This window comes from Centruroides vittatus, unplaced genomic scaffold (assembly GCF_030686945.1).
Source record: "Centruroides vittatus isolate TY-2023 unplaced genomic scaffold, ASM3068694v2 contig_19, whole genome shotgun sequence".
Classification (NCBI taxonomy): Eukaryota; Metazoa; Arthropoda; class Arachnida; order Scorpiones; family Buthidae; genus Centruroides; species Centruroides vittatus.
Genome location: NW_027121169.1, coordinates 5,389,987 through 5,414,616, shown reverse-complemented (window position 1 = coordinate 5,414,616; position 24,630 = coordinate 5,389,987). Strand labels below are relative to the sequence as shown.

The window sequence follows — 24,630 nt, the reverse complement described above, 5'->3', positions numbered from 1 at the left end:
GGTACATTGACATGTGTTATAATGTGTATGCTTACTGGAGAGGACAGTTGTAAAAAAAGCATACTCTGACAACATTTTGTTTATCAAGAAATGAATGTATTTTGTAGAATATTTTGTGAAACAATTGTAAATAAAATGTAGTTTTTATATATATATTTATCTTAGGGTGTTTTAATCACATTTTTTATGTAACACTGTAAAAAATACAAGTTTTAATGGTGTTTTGTGGTTTAAAAAGTAGTAAAATTACAACCAGCTGAAGAGGACAACATTGCTTTTTGTTGTAGAAATGCACACTGGTCATTTACTTATTGTAAGTTTAATTGTTGAATAAACATAGGCTAGTATATGATAAGTTTGTTATTGATTATGTTTGAACCAAATGTTTAATTAATTATCTAAAATACAAACAAAAGGTACTTGATATATGAATATTCCAATCATTTTCATTTCTAAAGTAGAATGTGTTGTGCAGACTAATGTATTTGTATGTCTTTTTGCCAAGCAAAGAAGTATACTTATGCACTGAAACCATATGCCCAATAACTGGACCATCTATAGATATGCAAATAATGTGTGTTTGGAATGTTGTTGATACAAATTGAAAATATGAAAGCATTCTCATTTTCCACTTACATAAAAATTATTTTGTAGTCTATATTCTAAAAAGTGGTTATAATTAATAAAAAAAAAAACCTCACTCGAACACCAATACCAGTTCATATGTTCGCTCATATTACCGATGTAAACCTTGTAATATTGAATGGGTTGGTGTTTAAGTAAATTTTTTAAATTAATTCTCTTGTAAATATAATTATGAATTTTTGCACTTAATTCCAACTTCTAAGAATATTTTTATACATAAAAACATTATCTATTGTTAGTTTTATAAATTAAAAAATTATTCAAATGTCTATATATTAGTAAATTCAATTAGTAATTTATTACCAAAATAGTATCTGAATCCTTCTTCAAATATGTTGATATCTTTGTAATTAATGCTGGGTAAAGCATGTTGCAAATCTGTAATCTTCTGTTTGGTTATGTCTCTGAGCCAGATGCCAAAAAATTCTTCGGCAGCAATGCCATCCCATTCGGGACTGTGTGGAATTTCAGTCTTGTCCAATAAAGTTTTCAGAACTGCCACTTCTGAATCTTTAAGAGCTTCACATAAATTAAATAGCAGCAACCTAATTTTTTTTAAAATTTGTTATGAATTTCAAAAATACTCTGTCCTGTTTATTTTTACAAAAATAATTAATTATAAAAATTTTTACAAAGCTTGACTTAAAATAAACCTCCAATTCCTAAACAAGAGAAAAAAGGGTGATAAGTATACACTATAAAAACCTTAAATCACCAACAAAAATATGTTAATATACTTAATTTTCAGACAAACATTTTTGATCTATTACTAAGATCATCTTTGAGTCTGTTTAATGTTCCAAAAGTGGAATGTAAGAAAGAAAAATGATGTATTACAAGAAGGATAGAAAACATTTGAAACATAAATGTATAAAAATATTATATAAGCCTTACAAACCACATACAACTTAAAAAATTATTTAAATTACAAGGGAAATAGCATATACTATTTGAGTGTATGCTATTTCTTTTGATAATTAACTGTTGTTGATTATATATGTAATATTTTTGGATTTTAAGGAAAAGTCATATTTTTTTGAGTACAATTGAACTCCCAATTTCACAGACATGTTTCAGATCAAGTATGAGTATATTATGTTGAGTATAAATGAAAAGGCTTTTATACGTATTATAAAGTCGTATTTTGGCCGAAATTTTGAGATAGGTCTTTTTTAAACCAAAATATGGTATAATGTCTTTCTTTTTCTAATTTTTTGGGAATTTTGTAGCCTTTTCCATCACATTTTAAAACTGTCAGATTCTTTTCTTTTTAATTTTGTCCACCATTGCCTTGTCACAATACTAGGGGTTGGCTTGACCTCTAGAGTCAGCTTAAAATAATAAAATTTTGGCACATGTTTTTGAAAGGGAGACCTATAAGGATGGAGCCTTCACTTTTACTTTCGATAAATGCTAATTTTTTTTAAATTTTGTGTACCTTCAATTGTATATGCCCACCAGTGGCTGAGTGGATAAAAACTCCGAACACTAGTTGTTGATAGTTGGTTTGTGCCTGATGAATGGGCTGGCCACATCGAGTTTCAGGTTTTCTTCATGTTGGTAACATCTAAATAGCGGCGAGTTTCCCATAAAAGACCTCCTAGGTTGCATTCCCACCTCGGCAGATCCTCCATATGTTGTGTTGCCATGACCGAATAAAATCAAACCAATCAACTGTATACTTTCAGACAGTAACCCAACTATGTGAGAATGGTAACCATACAACTTTTTAGAAAAGTAAATGTTAAATCTCAGTTTGGAAGACTGTCAGCTGCAATTATGCACTTAGAAACTGCGGGGATTCAACTGTGTAATGCCCTCAAGATTATAGATTATACCAGGGACAGCTACATCAAGCCAATGTCCAGTAGCACAGATCACTTCTAGGAAACTTGAAAGATCTCTTTCAATGAACAAGGAGTTTTTGAATATTTACATAGGCACATGGTAATACAGTACAATCCCGAAGTTGAACAATGTTATGTATGAAAGTTTATAATTAAAACATTGTATGAGATTAAAGGAAATCTGAATTAACCTCAGTTAATGCTTATCTTCTAAAATTTTTAGTCTTTTTAGGTCATATTTTCAGTTATTTAGGCTTTAATACCTGCTTATTTTGCTGTTTTTTTGTAATCTAAAGCTTTGATTAAAATAATAGGCTGATGGTTTGGAAGTATTTCATTAAAAAATTCTTTAAAAATCTCAGCCTTAGTAATATGTTATATCTACTGTGTATGGATAACAAAGAACAATAACCTATTAGAATAAAAAGTGGAAAAAATATTGCAACTTGAACACAAACTATATGGTGTATTTTCTCAGACACATGGCAAATTTCATCACTAATTTTTCTTCAGTTGGTTCATTATTCTAAACATAATTATGTATAAAATTATATACCATAGTATGAGGCACCTATAATTTAAAGTATTACATTTTAAAGTGCAAGAGAAATTAGTTTACACCCAAATAACAATGATAACTAACAGCTAAAATTATCAGTGATGTGTTATGTAAGTGCTGATTGTAGGTTATCATAAATGGATTGCTAGATGTACAATAAGTTCTATTCTTCTTTGAAGTTAATACACCCTTTTTTCATCTCAGATTTAAAAATTTCAAGAGCTTCAAGGGTCTTAACCCATATGGACTCACCCTCAAATTAGATCAGCCAAACATACAGTGGGTTATTTTTTAGATCTCAATATTCATTTTAACATCCACATCTAGACTAACATCTACTACAAACCAAGTCACACACCATTATTTTTCTCAGCAAATTCAGGCCACCCATTTATTTATAAAATAGCAGTATTTAAACTCTTACAAGTAGAGCTTTTACTCATTGTACCTATTTTGTTAACACATTAAAAAGACAGAGTGCATTGCAACAACTCACAGTTACAGAAAAAGGCCCATTTGTAGTCTAGTCTTGCCTAAATCAATATAACATTGAAAGTACAACTATAATGACAAGAAGTCAGTTAAAGACAACCAAAGGCTCACCCATAACCTGAAGTGCATCATACTTGATTATGACTAAGATATGAACATCTTGTAGAAAGAAATAGCTGTGAACAGAGAGGCCAAGTTAGCATACAAATGTAATCAACCCCACAATACAAATGTAAGTAACCCTCAATTTACAAATTACTTGGCAATGAAAAGATGCAGTCAGCAAATATATTGGGTTGTTCAGAAAGTAATTTTGTTTTTTTTTTTTGTGGAAAAAAAAACAATTTTCTTATAATATATAAATATTTTATTGAATTATATATTGACCATTTTGGTCAAATACATGTTGCCTGGTAGTAGCATGATTCAATGTTTATAAAAGTTTTGATCTTTGCTTACAAAAAAACTGATCCAAGTGATTTTTGACATCCTCATTTGAAGTAAATGTTTTACTGTTTAAAAAATTTTGTGAAGACCAGAACAAGTAATAATCTAAGGGTGCCAGATCTGGTGAATATGATGGGTGTGGTAGCACATCCCATCCAAGTTATAATGAGTTACCAAAGTTGTATGAGATCTGGCATTACCATGGTGAAACACTATACCTTTTCTGTTGATCAATTCTAACCTTTTCTGTTTGATAGTATAATTCAATTGTCCATTTGATGGCAGTACACTTTCGAATCAATTGTGAAATTGTTTGGTAGAAGCTCAAAAAATTTCTTAAAATCCCACCAAAGAGAGCATCTCTTTCTTTAAGAACACGTGGAACCCATATATTGATCTTTGAAATGAAACCAAGTCATGTCAAGTGATCATAAACGCTTCAATTCGACAAATTTAATCTCAGCAATTTCTTGTGTTGTTATTCAGTGGTTTGCTTCAATCAATACCTTTACTTTGTCTTCATCAGCTTCAGCTGGCCTTTCAGAACATGGTGCATCTTCAATATCAAAACTGCCAGAATGAAATTTTGTGAACGAGTTTTGGCACTGTTGTTCAGTCAACACATCTTCTCCATACATGTCACTCAATTTTTTCTTTCTTGAACAGCATTTTTATATTTTGACAATAAAAAGCAAAATATGCTGAAAATGATGCTTTTGATTTTCCATATTTGATGGGATACCAAAAAAAAAAATTGCACAGAATCAAACAAAATTTTTTACAAATAAGCCATGAAATGTCAGCTGTCAAAATATATAATGACAATATGGTTTAAAATAAAACTGGCAGGAAAAATTACATCTAATTCCTCTGGTGGTAAAAAAACAAAATTACTTTCTGAACAACCCAATACATTACCAAGTACTGTACATAAAGTTCTTACAAGAGATGAGAGATTCCACACAGACTACGAGTACATACATTCAACCAAGTGATCCCATTGTAAAAGACTACCCAAACACAGGTACAAGATAGATAACAGGAAGCTAACCATAGTCCTGGCCACATATGCTTCTAATTCCAATGTACAGTACATGCTAATCTTGAAAATGCCATCCTTATGAGAAAAGCCCAGAAAATACACACATTAAGACCCCTGAAATTCTTGAAATTTTTAAATCTGAAATGAAAGGGGTGTGTTAACTTCAAAGAAAGAAAGGAACATATTGTACATCTAGCAATCCTTTCATGATAATCCAACAATCAGCACTGACATAATATATTACTGGTATTGAGAACTAATATTAAAGTATAGTGTTATGTTTGGAGAAGTTACATTAAAACATAATTAGTGAGGAATTAGCAAAACATGAGAGAAGCTGGAAAAAGTGATGTCACTCTGCTAGATGGTACTATATACATAAGTATGGTTATTTTTTGAAGTGTTTTGTGTTGGTTATATGGTTAGTTAGTCCTAACTATATTGATATGTATTTTTATGGTGGGTCCAACTCTCAACCATCCCTAAAGCCCACCCCTTCTTAACCAGTTGATGACATCTTTGCCTAAGCAAGTTTTGTTTTTTGGAGTTCAATAAATGCATTGTTTGTTCAATAAATGTTCAATAAATGTACTACATTTTAGTTACTAAGACTATAATTTTTATCATCATCTCCTAGTCTCTCAAAAGCCAGACCAGTACTGGACACGTGCAGCTAGTAAGATACAGTGAAATTCTGTTAACCTGGCTTCCAGAATGCTGGCAAACAATGAGCTGGCATGTCAAACTTGTTGTTAAGATTTATTGGTGCATTGGGTTGGTCCAGATTTAAGATTTTCATGTAAAAGTGCTATTTTTGGAAAGGGATGTGGGTTCTACTTTTAGAGTTGACAAATTTCAAGATGACATGATGTTGTGCCAATAAAACTAGTTAGTTTGTGCATGATATTTTAAGCACTTTTCCAAAGACAATAGTGCAAGGGTTTGAGGGAATGAGAAGCAGAAATATTTAGCATACTTGGAATCAACAATTATCAAGGAAACAGCTACAGTACGTTACTGTTCATGTACTTTGATAATTAGAGTATGTCTGTATTTATATGCAATAGAAGTGTACAAAGTACAAAGAAAGAATAGTGTTTTCTTGTTTCAAGCAAACCAAGGATAGGAAGAGCCCTGGAAAAATTGAAATGGTATGTTAAACAATAATAAAAAAATGGATTTGTACAAGTTTTACATGCAAAGATATGTAAAATGTATCCAGGAAATTGGAAAAGCCTGGAAAAACTTCCACTATCCAATAAGGCAGCATATTCAATAACCTGGCACCGTGTTGGTCCCAACAATGCTGGATTAATGGAATGTCACTGTAATATAATTCAAATAGATATCAGTTTCTAATATATTGGAAATAAAAATGATAAGAGATGGTACCTAATGCCTACCTGTAGTACAAAATTACTCAGCATTTCATTATTAATAGTAGCAGTAAGGTAGCCTGATTTATTATCTAACAATCATTGGTTTCATTAAAAAAAAATCATTCCTGGTCCATCATCCAAAATTACATTTACAAAAATATATTTTCACATTTTTATTTTGGATATGCTTAAAAGTCTACAAAAAAACTGGTTAATGTTACCTTAGGATCCAAAATGGCAGCCAGGGAAATTTTTCCCTACTTCGGAGACTGCGACGGGGAAAAAATTTTTACCTAGAGTCGCGACGTCGATGACGTGGAGAATTTTTCCCCGTTAGGTTTCTACCCTGCGTTCGAGGTTGCTGAGTATCCTGTAACCTCGAAACGGAGACGGTAGTGTGTAAATTTGCGACGGTAGAGGGAGCCTTTTCGTGACGTCGTGCAAGAGTAAAATCGGCGGGAAATTCGTAGGTGTGTTACGAATGAATATGCAAATGCATGATCTGTGACGTGATTTCTGGTCATTTCTGGGCAATTTTATGCAAATCGACTAGTTTCCAGTTGGAATCGTTTACTGCTGTGTTGCGACGAATTGCGTATTGGATTAATTGCTGTGTTTTTTTTCGTAACGATATTTCATTCGCACACAAATTGCTATCGTTGAATATTTATTATTATTATTTCCTCCAGTATTAGTAAGTACTGTTATTTCTTTTATAACAATTTAATCCTAAAAGTTAGAGAACCAAGTAATCAAAAATTAAGGAAAAAGCACGTTTTTTCCCTATCCTTACCTCCCCTCGTTTAGTTTATTGCCAATTGTTCGATAATGACTAGTTTTGCTGATTTGAGTTGCAACGACGAATTTTGGTCGAGATGCACTTCCTGTGATTTCTACAAGTTGATGGAAGACGACTTTTTGGAGCTAGGTTTGCCTCCTCGTATCGATAACGCATCGAATTTTGCTGTAAAATTAGGCATACAGCTGACCGAGTCCGTTTGCATTCATTGCGATGAAGATAAGAATTGCTTCATATGTCAGGTGAACGACAGATCAGAAAACACTGTGAATTGGATCGTTTATAAATACGTGAATTCCGGCAGTACGATAATAACGAATGAATGGAAAGGATATATGCATATTGATGACATAGAAGGAGTAGTGGTCGAACATAGAACTGTCAACGATTTGAAAAATTTCGTCGACCCCAAACAGGAGATCATACTCAGAATATCGAACAATCGAAAAGTGAGTAAAAAACTCCTCTTTTTGTTGTTTTTTATTGTTTATTTCGGTGAAAAAATCCGCAGAGTCTGCAGAGAAATTCAAGATGGCGGCCGGAACCGCGGCCATCTTGAATGGAGGGAAAAATTTTTTCCCCGTCGCAGTCTCCGAAGTAGGGAAAAATTTCCCTGGCCGCCATTTTGGATCCTAAGGTAACATTAACCTATAATGGCCTTGTAATTTTTTTATTTGTAGTATTATTAATGTGAACAGTATTATAGAAATGTTTTATTTTATGAATAATCCTAAATAAAATAATTAAAAAAATGCATTTCTGGAATTACTGCAGTGCTTTTTCTTACCGTACTATTTAATAACATATTATATGAAAGTGAACAATCAATGTGAGAAGGTGAACAAGTGAAAAATTTAACTAATGGATTTCATCGTTTGATGCTACATAAATAATTTAACTTACCTTCCTGAATTAATAAAACATGAGCCATTTTTCAAATTTACTTTCATCTGATGACAACATGTCTGTAAATATCTCAACAGTTTATACTTTTTTGTATAAAATAATAATTCCTTCAATAATCTATACATTTTTACAGGTTCTACTTTCAACAATAAAAACAATTCTTCAGCAGTCTGTGGGCATGGTGTCAGTTTAGGTAATATATCAATTAACAAAAAGTAAAATTTCTTAACGTCTTCAGAAATTAAGAAAGAAGAAACCTTTATAAAATTCAATTCTTCATCACAATAAGAATTTGCATCACTTTGAAGATCCATTCTGAAAAATAAAATTAAAAAATTATATGCAAATTAATATTTATAAAATTGAAGAAACTATAAAATGTAATAAGCACATAAATTCAATATATAAAAATTATTCAAAATTAATTTTTCAAAACTATGTACTGTAATTCTACATGGCAACACACAGATGAAATCACTAGCATATACTCATTTTTAGGTAAATTCAGTATATGTCATTTATATCCATATGACTCAATTAAGATGTAATACTGTCTAAAAATCTTTACTTAAAATAATGTATAAATTAGAAAAGAAAACATAGGGTAGATGTACCAGTTTTGGCCAGTGTAGTACCAGTTCTGGCCAGAAAACAAATTTAACTTAAAAATATAATCACAAATGAAACAAACTTTTATTGTTAACTATGTGAACAGTTAACAATAAAAGTTTGTTTCATTGGACATATTTGAATATGTGGTGATTATATTTCTAAGTTAAATTTGTTTTCTGGCCAGAACTGGTACACTGGCCAAAACTGGTACAGTACATCTATCCTACAAGCCATGAAAGTTGATCAGATATTCAAATTATCCACTATGAATAAGTTTGGTTAGTTATATTGGTCCAGTATCATGTTATGGTTAACTTTCCAAGTGCCCTGTGCAAGATTTTATTTTGGCTTCTCCTTTTTTGGAAAAAATAAAAAACAAATACAATGTAAAATTTGACACTGATCATTTTTTGATACCTGATTTCTGAGGCCCTTTTGTTCTTGGCCCTGTGCCTCTACACTATCAAACCTGCCTAGTTATGCCGCTATATTAGTCACTTCAGAATAGGAAACAATCTGTTCAAGAAATTAAGGGAGTAGAGGAAAAAAGTGCATAGCACAATGCATTTTTAAATTACAAATTCCATGTACCCAATGAATGTAGTTGTTATTTAAGTGCCAGTTGCATCAGTTTTAAGTCAATTACATAGCTAATCGTGCAGTTCTCCATCTTACATAAATTATCAAGCAAGCAAAAAAAGACCTTAATTTGTGTATATGTTAGGCTCAAAGACTGAAATCAGAGCGAAAAAAACGACCACAACGCATTGTGATCGTTTCAAAACGGCCACAAAGCAAAATTCATGTCATGGTTGTTTGTAAAAACGGCCACAAAGTGAAATTTGCGTTGTGGCATTTGTAAACACAGCTAAAAAGTGAAATTCACGTGGTGGTAGTTGTAAAAACAGCCACAACGCATTGTGGCTAACTCAAAATGACCACAAAGCGAAATTCGTGTCGTGGCTTTCATGATATTTTACCACTACGCATTGTGGTGATTAAGAAAAGCCATAGCTAATGCAACCACAATACGAAGGATAGGTTGTAACTTATCGACAGGTGCATTGCAAACACTTGCGGAGTTTGTATTGTGTTGATTCTTGACCAGTGCTGCCGTTTCTAGGGAATTACCTTTTCCTAGAGTAATTTCAACCTCTCAGATTAATGTTTCGGGTAGTCTTATATTTAGGGTAAATCTAGGGTAAAACTACCCTGTGTTCTGATGCTATTACTCATCATTCCATAAGTTTCGCTGGAAAAAGTTTTATCCTGAAACTATTCTGTTTCCCTATAACTGGAGGGTTTTAGGATAGGACAACAGAAGCTAAAGAAATAATGCAGATTGATGCTAGGTACATGGGTGTACACTGTACAGCTATACTTTGGTTTTCATCGATAATCCGTCCAAAACAATCGGAACCAACAATAACCAAAGTCAACGAAAACCGAGGTATTCCTGTATATTACACCAGAGTAGGATTTCACTTTTCTCAACCTTCATGCCATTGAGCCATTGGCACTCTCCACATCAGATGTAAATTAATACCTCTGATAAAGCCTAAAAATCCTATGACATTTTAGTTATTAAAATTTTCAAAAACAATAAATTAAGAATTGTTCTGATTATTATTTCACAATGATAAGCTTCTACATTCATGGAACACCAGGGATGTAAACCACACGTACAGGAACCACTTACCGGTGTTGGAAACGAAAAAACGTTAACGTTTTCGAACTTTGGAAGTTCTTCTTCAGACGATAAAAAAATGACGAACGCAGATCCAAAAATAGAATGATTATTTTTAAACCAAAATCAAATACTTCACAATACAGCTGGTTGATCGGACATGTGCATTCGGTGTGGGTAGATGACGATTAAAGATCCGTGTCGATGAGGGTCTGCCAGGTGACAGACAAATTGAGCTCTTCTTTATAGTTTATGCAGGTGGTGGCACGGCTATATTTGATAGCCTCCAACCACCTAAGGTGTTCAGGGTGAGGCGATGTGATGATGAGCCTGGCTTGGTTGAGGGTCGCCTCGATGTCAGGATCGGTCGCGTAAGTTGAGAGAGCCATAGAGTTTCTCCCATGTAGAATATCTGCATTGTGCTCACGTATTCTGATTCCCAATGATTGCTTGGTTGAACCGATATAAACAAGGTTTCTGTCACACCTGTGATCCTTAAGAGGTATAGAGTAAACTCCCGGAAGTCTGTTGGGATTGGGGGAATCCTTCCCATTACGGAGGATGTCTAAGATGGTGGGACATCTTCTGTGTGTGATCTTAATACGGCGTTTGTCGGCAATCGCCTTATATAACAAAACCATGTACGGATTATATGTGACGGGGATCCGTGTCTCATCCTCAGGTTGATTGTCGAGACGTGAGCGGATGGCGGATACACGTGCGGAGCGACAGTGACGATTAACCAATCTATTAATTAGCTTGTGGTACCCATGGATGGTCGCTAGGTGTCTGATATGTTCCAATTCGGTGGCCAGTGCTGCTGGAATGGACGAATGCGAAAACAACCTCTTAATTAACGTGTTGAAAGCGGCGGTCTTGTATTGGAAAGGGTCACATGACCCAACCGGGATGTAAAGGGAGGCCATACCAGGTTTACGGTAGACTGAAGTGTGTATAGACGATCCTTCGATGTTGATGTTTAGATCCAAGAAGTGGACCCCCGTATTGTTAGCCTGTTCTAATTCTACGGTCAAGCCATAAGGGTTGTCATGAACCGATTCTACAAATGCCGACACATCTGGTACATTTCTCCATAAGATGATTATGTCGTCAATATATCTTTTATACAAGATGATAGTAGGAAGATACTGCAGCAAGACCTTTTGCTCCAATTGTCTGATGACCATCTCGCATAAGTCTCCAGCTACTGGGCTTCCCATAGGGACTCCTCTTTTTTGTGTGTAAACTTTGTGTGTATTTACAACTTAGAAAATACTAAGGCTTTCTTTAAGAATTTAAGGGTGCTTATACTTTATTGTGAGAATATATGTATAATAAATAGTACAAAACATCTTTTTTTAAGGATATAACATAATTAACTTGTTAACAACTTGTTTGTAATGAATTACAGACAAGTTGTTAAGTAGATTCTGACAATAATGAAATTCTTTCAAAAATGCTAAAGAAAACCCTGTAATTATCTAATCTTATTGTAAAATATTTCTTACAATATTAGTGCATAGATTACAGATATTACATTTTATTATTTAATAGAAGTTCATGCTGAAATTATAAAATTATAATTTTATAACAGTGGTTCCTAAAGATCCCAAGAGAAAAGTTGTGGGAGTCATGAGAGGTTTTACACAACAAACAAAAAGCTGTATTAATGTACAATTACTTTGTATTTACAACAAAATATTAATGTGATACATGTACTTGTTTTTCAGAAACTACCTTCTCAAATCTGGGTTTTGTATTCAAAGCACACAAAATTAAATCATTTTCCAAGTCAAAGGTGATTTTTCTATTAGCATAAATAAGATATTTTGTGTCACTATTGATGCCGCCCATGCAATGGTTGGAAAGGAAAGAAGGGTTTTTTTTTTTTTTAATTCCTTGAAAATACACCAGGTAAGTTTAGTACTGAAAATCTCATACCAGTGGTTGAATTCTGTAATGGACACTGTTGTTAAGATAATTAATTTCATAGTTTCTTGCTCTTCCTTGACACTCAGGCAATTTAAATTCTGTTTTGAAAAAATGAAAAGTGAATATGAAGATCTGTTATATAGCAATGTCCTTTGGCTTAGTGAAGGTTAGTATCTTGAACAGATTTGTATCATGCCTGGAAGAAATTAAGACATTTCTTAATGAAAAAGAACAATATTTCCTGGAATTGAATGAAGACTGGCTATGCAAATTGATGTTTCTGATTGATGACTACAACACGACTCTACACCTGAATGACTTCAACATGCATTTGCAAAAGATTTCCAAACTCATGCATCCATATTTTCTTTCCTCATCAAACCTGACTTAACAGATCTAAAGATAACTCCATTTGATTTATCTCTTTTTGAGTGGATAGATATTGATAGTTTTGAAATTAAACTTATCGAATTAATATCATCAGAATTGTGGAAAATGCTTGAAGGAAACTGACTGGGAAGGATAGCTGTCATTCTCAATTGTTGGATATCTTTACCTGAAAGATTTACTTGTTTGAAGAAAATCACCTGCTCTGCTTTCAGTATTCGGCTCAACGTACTTATGTAAACAAATTTTCTCACATAGGAAAAATATTTTGAGTACAGAAAGAAGTTGTCTGACATCTGAACATTCAGAAGCCTGTATAAAGTAAAAGTGACCAATTTCACACCTCATATTAAGCAATTGAGCAAAAAGGTACAGCAACAAGATTTGCATTAATTGACCAGAAGCTCTGATTAATAATAAATAATTAATTGTATTAGAATTCTTGATATTTCCTTCTCAGTCAAACTATGTATTTTGTATTGAAAAAAATACTTGTTAAAAACATAGTAATACAATTTTTAATAAATGTGATAAAAATTAAAATTTGACAGAACATTTTCATTTCACATATGATATCTATATGTAAACATCCCAAAGCCCAAAATATTTACAATAAACCAAACAATTGCAGTGATTGATAGCCCGATTAATTATAGCAATTGTTTGATTTGTTATTCATTCTATGTATTGTAAAATATTGAATGACCAATAATATACGATCTGGTTATGAGTTTTAAAAATTTTTATATATTTAGGTAGATCCAAAACAAGTAATATAAAAAAAATTTTTTAAGTCAATTCCTACTTAGGTCAACAAAGAAAAATTTTATTCTAGTTACTTTTTATTAAATAATTACAATTAATATAAATATGTATATACATATGCTAAATATCTTATATAAGAGAAATTTTTTTTCTCATATAAAACTAAAATTAATTAATTAAATTTAATTAATGAATTAATATTTGAAAAAACTGTATTAACATCAAGTGTCATCCACTACAAGTTTAAAAAAATGTATTTGAACTTGAGTGGATGAATAAAAAGTATTTTATTAATGATTGAAAATTTGAACAAGCAAGATATATATATATATAGGGAGAGTGTGAACTAATAGTAGGAATTTAAAAAAAGGTTACAACCAGCAGCATTTGAAAAGTAATTAATGTGAAAGGAATATTTTTTCCCAAGAGTGGAGACAGATGGTACTAGTTGTCTTACAGTGGTTGTGCAAGTTCACCAAGTTCACTAACCTGTTAGAATGATTGAAATGGCCAGACGTTTAGAAAAGTGGTCTCACTTGGAGGTACGAGCTGTGATTTGTTTCTTATGGGCATCTGATGCAAATGCCCTGGCATGTTGAGTGACTGTGTCATCCTCCTGCATGACAATGTCAAGCCATGTACTGCTTGCAAAACTCAACAACTGCTGCAAAAGTTCAAGTGGGAAGTCTGGAGCCACCCAGATTTGGCATTCAGTGACTATTTCCTTTTTCTGAAAATGAAGAAACACTTATCTGAACAAGGTTCTCTTCAGTGATGTGAAAACAGCTGCCGAAAACTGGCTCAATGGGCAGGGACATGATTTCTACCAAGCTGGGTTATACATGTTCCTGCATTCAGATAAATGCCTAAATAGATTTGGTGATTATGTGGAAAAGTGATCTTAATTCCCTTTTGTATTTTCTGTCTATTATTAATAAATAATTTTTTATTACCTTTGTAACTTTTTTTTGGATCCACCCTTGTATAATTTTGAAGTCCTTTATAACCAAACTAATTTTAATACTATATATAACAAAATTGGTAGAATCATGCTAACATGGAACAACACTATAACTTTGATTCAGCACAACATTTCTGAAAAGTTGCTGACCCTTGATCTATACCATCCCACTGAAAAAATAACATTTCAAACAAAGATTTCTCTATGTGGGGTCCCACCACATATAACTGTGAAAAAAAGATCAAACACCAATATACAGTTAACATGAACTTGAACAACACTATCCTAGCAATCTATGCCAAACAACATGGCATACAGTTTGTATGGGAATATGCCAAGATAATTCAACCAACTATAAACAGTAACAATACTTGGAGATGCTGAAAATTTATACAGCACATCAAAAATAGACATATGTTAACTGCAGACAGGGACACTATCATAAGCATGGTGATCTATGTACAAACTTTGATTTTGACTTACTCTATATCAACAACTGTAATGTGTATCATTACATAACATATACATTTTTTTAAATGTTATTTTCTCATTGGTTTGTGTTAAGTTTTAAAATTTCATATTTTATTCTTTTTAACACTAAATATTTGTGTTCAGCAAATGAGTGTGTTCAATTCTGTTAACTAGTTCAATTTCTTAAATATTTCTATTTTGTAATTTAAGAGGACCTATAGAGGTTGAAAGTGTTTTTAATTCATTAAGCTCATTTGCTGCACACAAATAAAGAGTGTTTCTGTTATTTCTGTAATTCTCATCCAGTATCTACATATATCATTTGTTACAGAGTAATTTATTTCTAAGGATGCACCAATTAATTGGTAAGTAATTGGTAATCGGCCAATTCCCCGATTAACTGGTTTTAATAATAAGCCAATCTTGCATTTTAACATTTTTGTTAGAATGTTATGTATAAGGCTAGTAATAAAAAATAATAAATTTCTGTTATATATTTAATATTTATTACAGAAAAACTGAATATTAAAAAATTTTTTAGCAAAAATTATTTCTTTTATCAATACATATAAAGTATAATATAACCTATTCAAAACTATCTCTTTTATTTAAAGTTTAAACTTTAAATATATAAACAAATAAAAATTTAATATTCAAACGTTCGACTCTGTACTGGTGTGAGCAAATAATTCACATTCAACCTTTTAAAAACCAGTAATAAAAATTTGAAAACAAACGTTTTCGACCGTTAACTCAGTCTTCATCAGGTTCTAACTATTGAGATTCAAAACTGTTCCAGAACGTATTCAAATTTTCGAATAGAACCGTTGCGCATTCGTGTTACGTGTTGGCATGCGTAATACGTGTGGCGCAAAACACAACGAAATTACAATCCATATACAAACGAATTAAATGGAGCTATGGGGAACATCACCTTTGTAACAAAACTTCCAAGCTTGAGAAATGTTACACGCATCTTTAGAATTGATGCAGGTTGTGTGCAGTCCAGCCTTGTATATTTCCAGACTTTCCAGGGATCGCAGATGGTCCAATCTATGGGATATTTTAATCAATTCCGCGTTAAGATCAGCACTTATGCCCGGGGTCGAGGCATAAGCAGAGAGGGTAGTGGTGCCTCTGTTGCGGTCGATATCATATTTATGCTCGCGTAGACGCTTGTCGAGCGACCGTTTCGTTGAACCGATGTATACAAGCTCTCTTTGGAATCTGCTATCCCATAATGGATTGGTGCGTGAAGGCTCTTTTTGTAAGGGCACGGAAGGCAGCTACCTTGTAAGAGAAGGGGTCCTCCGAAACGGCAGGGATGAATAATGGAGTGTAGCATGGTTTGTAATGGACTTTAGTGAATATTGTGTTGCCATCTATTTGCATATGGATGTCTAAGAAGTTTGCATTTGTGTTGCTTATTTGGTCAAGCTTGATGTGGAGTCCATATGGGTTGTTGTTCATTGCATCGATGAATCTATTTATATTGGGCTTAGTTTTCCATAAGATAAAGATATCCGTATAAACCACACTCGTACCCAGCAGAATTCAATATACAAAAAACTTAAACCAACACCTTAATGTTCGCTGAGAGATTTATTAATTTAACTAACGTTTTCGGCTTACTCAATAAGCCATCTTCAGGTTTTAACTTTCGAAAAAGAAACAATATCGTTCCATTAATAGAATACAATTGTTTGAAAAAATTCAAATCATTAGTAACGGACAAAAAATAAAAACAGAGGATGAACATGGTAATATAAATAAATAAATATACAAAAATAAATAAAAACAAAAAAGGAAGAAAATGGTAATATAAATAAATAAATATACAAAAATAAATAAAAACAAAAAAAGAAGAACATAGTAATATAAATAAATATACAATAAAATCGTAAAAAGATACAACAAATGTAAGATAAAAAAAACGTTTTACCCGTGCCCATATATAATACTATCTATCCTAACCAGAAATACTTCACCATTAAAATATACTAGAGCTCACGTGCCTCTTATAAATTCTTAACGGCATATTTCCAAGCCGAAGGAAGACCTTCTGCGTCCCTTGCGTTAATACATTTATCTTTTATCTTGCTTCTGTAAATTTCTATCTTTTCAGCCGTTCTTGCCAAAGTTGGGGAGTGTACCTGCTTTATGATTTTCGCCTCATTCCAATGTACCAAGGATCCCTCCGCCTGCCCCATCTGGGCTAGTACTGTTGTGTTGGAACCTTTTCTAATATCGTATTTATGTTCCTTGATCCTTATTCCTAGGTTTCTAGTAGTAACCCCTACATAATCTTTATTAATACCTAATAGCTGGTTCTCGTAGGGAATCTTATACACACCCGCCTTATCTTCTTTTTTTAACTAACCCTTTATCGTTTCTAAGTATTTTATACAAATTCGGAGCTCTTTTTAAGATCACCCTTGTATCCTTAGTGTTTGCTATTTCTTTCATAATCCCTCCCAGATACTTATTGTATGTAAATTTCGTGTATCTGTAAGGCCCGTGCCTAGTGTCTTTATCATTACTGGCCTCAAATTTTCTAATAATTCCCTCAATGACTTTCCTCCTATAACCTAATGTTCCTGCTATCTGTATAATTCTTTCTATCTCTGTATCCCGGTCTATCACATTCTCACAGTATAAAAAGGCCCTTCTAACCAATGCTCTAAATGCCGCTAACTTATATTTATAAGGGTCATTAGAGCTTGCAGGGATATATAGTGGGCTATGCGTTGGTTTAATGAATACGCCAGTGGATATATGCCCTTTGCTAAATATAACATTAATGTCTAAGAAATGTACTATCCTGGAGCTTTTCTGCTCTAGCTTCAGGTTAAGGCCCTCTTCGTTCTCGTTAATTCTATCTACAAAGCTAGCAATTACTCGATTGTTCTTCCATATTATAAAAACGTCGTCTACATATCTCTTGTAGAATACTATATCCCTTTCGAAGCCCCGCAAAACCTTTTCTTCTACTTTACTAACCACAAGCTCGCAGAGGAGCCCCGAAATTGGGCTTCCCATCGGTACTCCCCTTTTTTGCTTATATACTTGGTCTTCGTACGCGAAGAAGGATTCGCAACATACTAGGTTAGCCATTTCTATAACCTCATTTCTGTGTTGTGTTAACGTTGGGTTATCTCTGAACAAGAACTCCATAAGTGCTTCTACACAGGACTCAATCTTAATAGACGGGTACAAACTTTCGTAATCTAACACAGTTCCCACTTCTTCATCCTTCAAAGCGATGCTTTGTAGCTCTTTAACTACCATAACAGGATCCTTTACCACTAATTTATTATTTTCCATCCGTGAGGAGAGGTACTCTTGTAATCTTTTTTCCAGGAAAAATGTAGGTGCTCTTCGTTTTTCCACAATAGGCCTTATTTCTTTTCCCTCTTTATGAGTTTTGGCGAAGGCAAAAGAGGGAAAAGAAATAAGGCCTATTGTGGAAAAACGAAGAGCACCTACATTTTTCCTGGAAAAAAGATTACAAGAGTACCTCTCCTCACGGATGGAAAATAATAAATTAGTGGTAAAGGATCCTGTTATGGTAGTTAAAGAGCTACAAAGCATCGCTTTGAAGGATGAAGAAGTGGGAACTGTGTTAGATTACGAAAGTTTGTACCCGTCTATTAAGATTGAGTCCTGTGTAGAAGCACTTATGGAGTTCTTGTTCAGAGATAACCCAACGTTAACACAACACAGAAATGAGGTTATAGAAATGGCTAACCTAGTATGTTGCGAATCCTTCTTCGCGTACGAAGACCAAGTATATAAGCAAAAAAGGGGAGTACCGATGGGAAGCCCAATTTCGGGGCTCCTCTGCGAGCTTGTGGTTAGTAAAGTAGAAGAAAAGGTTTTGCGGGGCTTCGAAAGGGATATAGTATTCTACAAGAGATATGTAGACGACGTTTTTATAATATGGAAGAACAATCGAGTAATTGCTAGCTTTGTAGATAGAATTAACGAGAACGAAGAGGGCCTTAACCTGAAGCTAGAGCAGAAAAGCTCCAGGATAGTACATTTCTTAGACATTAATGTTATATTTAGCAAAGGGCATATATCCACTGGCGTATTCATTAAACCAACGCATAGCCCACTATATATCCCTGCAAGCTCTAATGACCCTTATAAATATAAGTTAGCGGCATTTAGAGCATTGGTTAGAAGGGCCTTTTTATACTGTGAGAATGTGATAGACCGGGATACAGAGATAGAAAGAATTATACAGATAGCAGGAACATTAGGTTATAGGAGGAAAGTCATTGAGGGAATTATTAGAAAATTTGAGGCCAGTAATGATAAAGACACTAGGCACGGGCCTTACAGATACACGAAATTTACATACAATAAGTATCTGGGAGGGATTATGAAAGAAATAGCAAACACTAAGGATACAAGGGTGATCTTAAAAAGAGCTCCGAATTTGTATAAAATACTTAGAAACGATAAAGGGTTAGTTAAAAAAGAAGATAAGGCGGGTGTGTATAAGATTCCCTACGAGAACCAGCTATTAGGTATTAATAAAGATTATGTAGGGGTTACTACTAGAAACCTAGGAATAAGGATCAAGGAACATAAATACGATATTAGAAAAGGTTCCAACACAACAGTACTAGCCCAGATGGGGCAGGCGGAGGGATCCTTGGTACATTGGAATGAGGCGAAAATCATAAAGCAGGTACACTCCCCAACTTTGGCAAGAACGGCTGAAAAGATAGAAATTTACAGAAGCAAGATAAAAGATAAATGTATTAACGCAAGGGACGCAGAAGGTCTTCCTTCGGCTTGGAAATATGCCGTTAAGAATTTATAAGAGGCACGTGAGCTCTAGTATATTTTAATGGTGAAGTATTTCTGGTTAGGATAGATAGTATTATATATGGGCACGGGTAAAACGTTTTTTTTATCTTACATTTGTTGTATCTTTTTACGATTTTATTGTATATTTATTTATATTACTATGTTCTTCTTTTTTTGTTTTTATTTATTTTTGTATATTTATTTATTTATATTACCATTTTCTTCCTTTTTGTTTTTATTTATTTTTGTATATTTATTTATTTATATTACCATTTTCTTCCTTTTTTGTTTTTATTTATTTTTGTATATTTATTTATTTATATTACCATTTCTTCCTTTTTTGTTTTTATTTATTTTTGTATATTTATTTATTTATATTACCATGTTCATCCTCTTTGTTTTTATTTTTTGTCCGTTACTAATGATTTGAATTTTTTCAAACAATTGTATTCTATTAATGGAACGATATTGTTTCTTTTTCGAAAGTTAAAACCTGAAGATGGCTTATTGAGTAAGCCGAAAACGTTAGTTAAATTAATAAATCTCTCAGCGAACATTAAGGTGTTGGTTTAAGTTTTTTGGATAAAGAATATCATCGACGTACCTCCTATAAATATGTATATCTGAATTAAAGAGGGGTATGATTCTTTGTTCCAGTTTTCTAATGACCAACTCGCATAAATCGCCCGACAGCGGGCTGCCCATCGGAACACCACGTTTCTGCAGATATGTTTTGTCGTCGAAACGGAAAAAGGAAGTGTTGCACAGAATGTCGGCTAGTTCCAGGACTAGTTTACGGTGCGCTCCGTGTGATGTTGGTAAGAGATCTCTAATCACGCAAAAGCACGGTTGGATTTTTATCGACGGGTACAATGAAACGAAATCGAGAACAGTGATGTATGCACGGTCCATTACGTTGAGGGGTCTCAATACGTCTAATAATTCTTGTGGGTTCCTGACTGTCCATGGATAATTGTTTAAGTCGTGAATTATGCACCGCCGTGTGCGTTTGTATATGGATTGTAATTTCGTTGTGTTTTGCGCCACACGTATTACGCATGCCAACACGTAACACGAATGCGCAACGGTTCTATTCGAAAATTTGAATACGTTCTGGAACAGTTTTGAATCTCAATAGTTAGAACCTGATGAAGACCGAGTTAACGGTCGAAAACGTTTGTTTTCAAATTTTTATTACTGGTTTTTAAAAGGTTGAATGTGAATTATTTGCTCACACCAGTACAGAAGTCGAACCTTTAATAGAAGCTATGCCGGCTAAGTTATACAAAAAGATGGTTCTAGCCCTAACTAGGGCTAGGGCTAAACTGAGATTCCTTACGATGTGCAAAAACGAAGGGCTGTTCCCCATGTCCATCCAACGTATACGCCTTCCAGATGGATGTGAGTCGTTGTTACCTAAGCTTAGAATATTATGTTTAAGAAAGGCGATACGCTCAACACGCAAGACTGTATTCTCTAAGCTCAATAGCGTAATCAACGTGGAAAATCAAATACACAACCAGGATCCTGAATTACTACAGGAGATCCATACTAGGATTGTTACTTTCCAATGTAAGCTTGAAAGAAACCTCTCCAGACGTTATGAAAAGAAATTCCAGTGGATTCTTAACAAACAAAGACCGCGTGGATCACTACAACATTCATCCTTGATATGCTGGGACAACATCTCACCACCTGATTTCCTCCTCCATTCCTTAACGTATGGTCCTATGTGTGCACCACCTGGTTCCTACATACGACCGGAAAAGATCATGCCTGACGTCGAAAACCTCATTTCTGGAATGAATGACGTACACAAGGAATATTACCGATGGAAATCTGCCTTCAAGATAATAGCTGCTAACAACCGGAAACAAAAGGATACGATTTGGAAGCAGGTCACCAAATCCAAAAAATGGTTGGAAGACCATAACATAATCGTCCTCAAGGCGGACAAAAGCAAGGCTCTCGTGTTATTGAAGAAAGAAACATACACTTCCATGATGCAAACATACATCAACGACACAGAATGTGAACGCATCGATGATGGATTTGTCAACAAGCTACAAGCACGTGTGAAAAGATTTACACAAACTTGTTTAGCCAGAGAGCTGAACCTTAGCAGAGCAGTGGTACCTTCACCTGATACCCCCAGGCTATTCGCGTTCGCTAAAACGCACAAAGATACGCCATCCTTAAGACCTGTCCTTGACAAGGCAAGATCCCCCACTAGAGAGCTGGATGCGGCGGTGCACAAGCGCATAATTCACGACTTAAACAATTATCCATGGACAGTCAGGAACCCACAAGAATTATTAGACGTATTGAGACCCCTCAACGTAACGGACCGTGCATACATCACTGTTCTCGATTTCGTTTCATTGTACCCGTCGATAAAAAATCCAACCGTGCTTTTGCGCGATTAGAGATCTCTTACTAACATCGCACGGAGCGCACCGTAAACTAGTCCTGGAACTAGCCGACATTCTGTGCAACACTTCCTTTTTCCGTTTCGACGACAAAACATATCTGCAGAAACGTGGTGTTCCGATGGGCAGCCCGCTGTCGGGCGATTTATGCGAGTTGGTCATTAGAAAACTGGAACAAAGAATCATACCCCTCTTTAATTCAGATATACATATTTATAGGAGGTACGTCGATGATATCTTTATCTTATGGAAAACTAAGCCCAATATAAATAGATTCATCGATGCAATGAACAACAACCCATATGGACTCCACATCAAGCTTGACCAAATAAGCAACACAAATGCAAACTTCTTAGACATCCATATGCAAATAGATGGCAACACAATATCCACTAAAGTCCATTACAAACCATGCTACACTCCATTATTCATCCCTGCCGTTTCGGAGGACCCCTTCTCTTACAAGGTAGCTGCCTTCCGTGCCCTTACGAAAAGAGCCTTCACGCACCACTCCAGAATCGAGGACACCATATCTGCAATTAGAGAGCTTCGTATACATCGGTTCAACGAAACGGCTCGCTCGACAAGCGTCTACGCAAGCATAAATATGATATCGACCGCAACAGAGGCACCACTACCCTCTCTGCTTATGCCTCTGACCCCGGGCATAAGTGCTGATCTGCAAAACGCGGAATTGATTAAAATATCCCACCAATTGGACCATCTGCGATCCCTGGAAAGTCTGGAAATATACAAGGCTGGACTGCACACAACCTGCATCAATTCTAAAGATGCGTGTAACATTTCTCAAACTTGGAAGTTTTGTTACGAAGGTGATGTTCCCCATAGCTCCATTTTAATTTCCATTTGTATATGGATTGTAATTTTGTTGTGTTTTGCGCCACACGTATTACGCATGCCAACACGTAACACGAATGCGCAACGGTTCTATTCGAAAATTTGAATACGTTCTGGAACAGTTTTGAATCTCAATAGTTAGAACCTGATGAAGACCGAGTTAACGGTCGAAAACGTTTGTTTTCAAATTTTTATTACTGGTTTTTAAAAGGTTGAATGTGAATTAATATTTAAACTTTAAAACTCTTAAACTGTAATACAAAAACATGAAAATTTCCTCATTTTCAGGGCATAGTCTATTTCTTGCCAGCTCATAAATGTTACTTCCAGTGCTGAAAATTCTTCCACTTTCAATGGAAGATGCTGGGGCACTTAGATATTTCATAGCTATTTTGCTAAAATTAGGAAAAAGTTCTTTTGAACTTCACCACAAAAATGGATCACTTTGTATCAGGTCAGTCCATAAGTTCATGCATATTTTTATCTACAAAAAAAAGCAGCAAAAAATTTTAATTAAATTTTATTTCAATCTATAATGTATTCACCATTATTTTGTACAATTTCTTGCCATCTTAATGGTAGCTTTTTAATCCAGTCTTCGTAAAATGATTTCGGTTTTGAATCAAAATATTCAGAAATAGCCTTTTTTACATCGTTCTCATCCTCAAAAGCTTTCCCTTTTAAAAAATTCTGCAAACTGCGAAAAAAATGATAATCACTGGGAGCAATATCTGGCGAATATGGTGGATGAGGTAAAATTTCCCAGTTGTAGCTTTCAAGTTTCTGTACAGTTATTTTTGCAGCGTGTGGTCTAGCATTGTTATGCTGCAAGAGAACCTGCTTTCTGTTCACTAACAGACGGTCGATTTTTTTTCAATTTTTCATTTAAACGCTCTTAATTGCTCATAATACATTTGAGCTGTAATTGTTTGATTAGGTTCTAACAGCTCAAAGTGAATTACACCTGACATATCCCACCAAACAGACAAAAGAATTTTTTTTGGATGCAACCCACCTTTTGCAGTCGGTTTTGGCTGCTTGTCACAATCCATCCATTGTCTTTTTCTCGTCACATTATTATAGAGGATCCATTTTTTGTCTCCAGTAACCAGCCTACCAAGAAAAGGTTCTAAAGCAATGCGGGATAAAAGAGACGTGCAAATGTTTACACGTTGTTGTCGGTTAGCTATTGACAGTTCATGTGGTATCCATTTTCCTAGCTTTGAAACTTTTCTGATTTGTTGTAGGTGTCTATGAACAGTTCCATGAGATGAATTTAAACGTTCCACAATTTCATCAACTGTTAAAGATAGTTCTGCTTCAACTAGTGCAGAGAGAGCATCATCATCAAAGTCAACGGGTCTTCCAGTACAAGCCTTATCCTCCACACTAAAATCATTGTTTCTAAATCTTTCAAACCACTTCTGCACAGTCCTTGCACTAATTACAATTTGATTATGTACAGTATTTATTTTTTTGGCTGCATTTGTAGCATTCTCACCACTTAAAAATAAAAAGTATAAAACATGTCTTTTATATTCATCAGTTAAGAAAATAAACAACTGAAATGTTCACAATTCTGAACAGTATT

The 24,630-nt window shown here is 34.2% G+C and overlaps 5 protein-coding genes across 5 annotated transcripts in view; 2 read left to right on the top strand and 3 right to left on the bottom strand.

The window, feature by feature from the left end:
• Positions 1-24,630, bottom strand: part of LOC136970190 (caspase-8-like) — a 57,725-nt gene that overhangs the window by 19,250 nt on the left and 13,845 nt on the right. Inside the window, exons 2-3 of the mRNA XM_067264611.1 lie at positions 8,114-8,431; positions 949-1,190 (exon numbers count right to left, since the gene is read on the bottom strand). Coding sequence (XP_067120712.1) covers positions 949-1,190; positions 8,114-8,430 — 559 coding nt within the window. The 5' untranslated portion in view covers position 8,431. The remainder of the gene's footprint in view (positions 1-948; positions 1,191-8,113; positions 8,432-24,630) is intronic.
• On the bottom strand, positions 10,604-11,635 carry LOC136970242 (uncharacterized). Its single transcript, XM_067264667.1, has one exon. The coding sequence runs from the start codon at positions 11,633-11,635 to the stop codon at positions 10,604-10,606; it is 1,032 nt and encodes a 343-aa protein (XP_067120768.1).
• On the bottom strand, positions 17,290-18,255 carry LOC136970241 (uncharacterized). Its single transcript, XM_067264666.1, has one exon. It carries the CDS (start codon positions 18,253-18,255, stop codon positions 17,290-17,292), a length of 966 nt encoding a protein of 321 aa, XP_067120767.1.
• On the top strand, positions 18,461-19,765 carry LOC136970240 (uncharacterized). The gene has a single exon (XM_067264665.1). It carries the CDS (start codon positions 18,461-18,463, stop codon positions 19,763-19,765), a length of 1,305 nt encoding a protein of 434 aa, XP_067120766.1.
• Positions 21,483-23,996, top strand: LOC136970239 (uncharacterized). Its single transcript, XM_067264664.1, has 3 exons — positions 21,483-22,135; positions 22,179-23,014; positions 23,977-23,996. The coding sequence occupies exons 1-3, from the start codon at positions 21,483-21,485 to the stop codon at positions 23,994-23,996; spliced, it is 1,509 nt and encodes a 502-aa protein (XP_067120765.1).

Excerpts from the sequence above, each read along its gene's own strand:
- LOC136970242 (XM_067264667.1), bottom strand. The coding sequence starts at position 11,635 with ATGGGAAGCCCAGTAGCTGGAGACTTATGCGAGATGGTCATCAGACAA.
- LOC136970241 (XM_067264666.1), bottom strand. The coding sequence starts at position 18,255 with ATGGAAAATAATAAATTAGTGGTAAAGGATCCTGTTATGGTAGTTAAA.
- LOC136970240 (XM_067264665.1), top strand. The coding sequence starts at position 18,461 with ATGGAAAATAATAAATTAGTGGTAAAGGATCCTGTTATGGTAGTTAAA.
- LOC136970239 (XM_067264664.1), top strand. The coding sequence starts at position 21,483 with ATGTGTGCACCACCTGGTTCCTACATACGACCGGAAAAGATCATGCCT. Across the intron at positions 22,136-22,178 it reads GTTCTCGATTTCGTTTCATT|AGATCTCTTACTAACATCGC; the intron begins GTACCCGTCGAT and ends TTGCGCGATTAG. Across the intron at positions 23,015-23,976 it reads TTGGAAGTTTTGTTACGAAG|GTTCTAACAGCTCAAAGTGA; the intron begins GTGATGTTCCCC and ends TTGTTTGATTAG.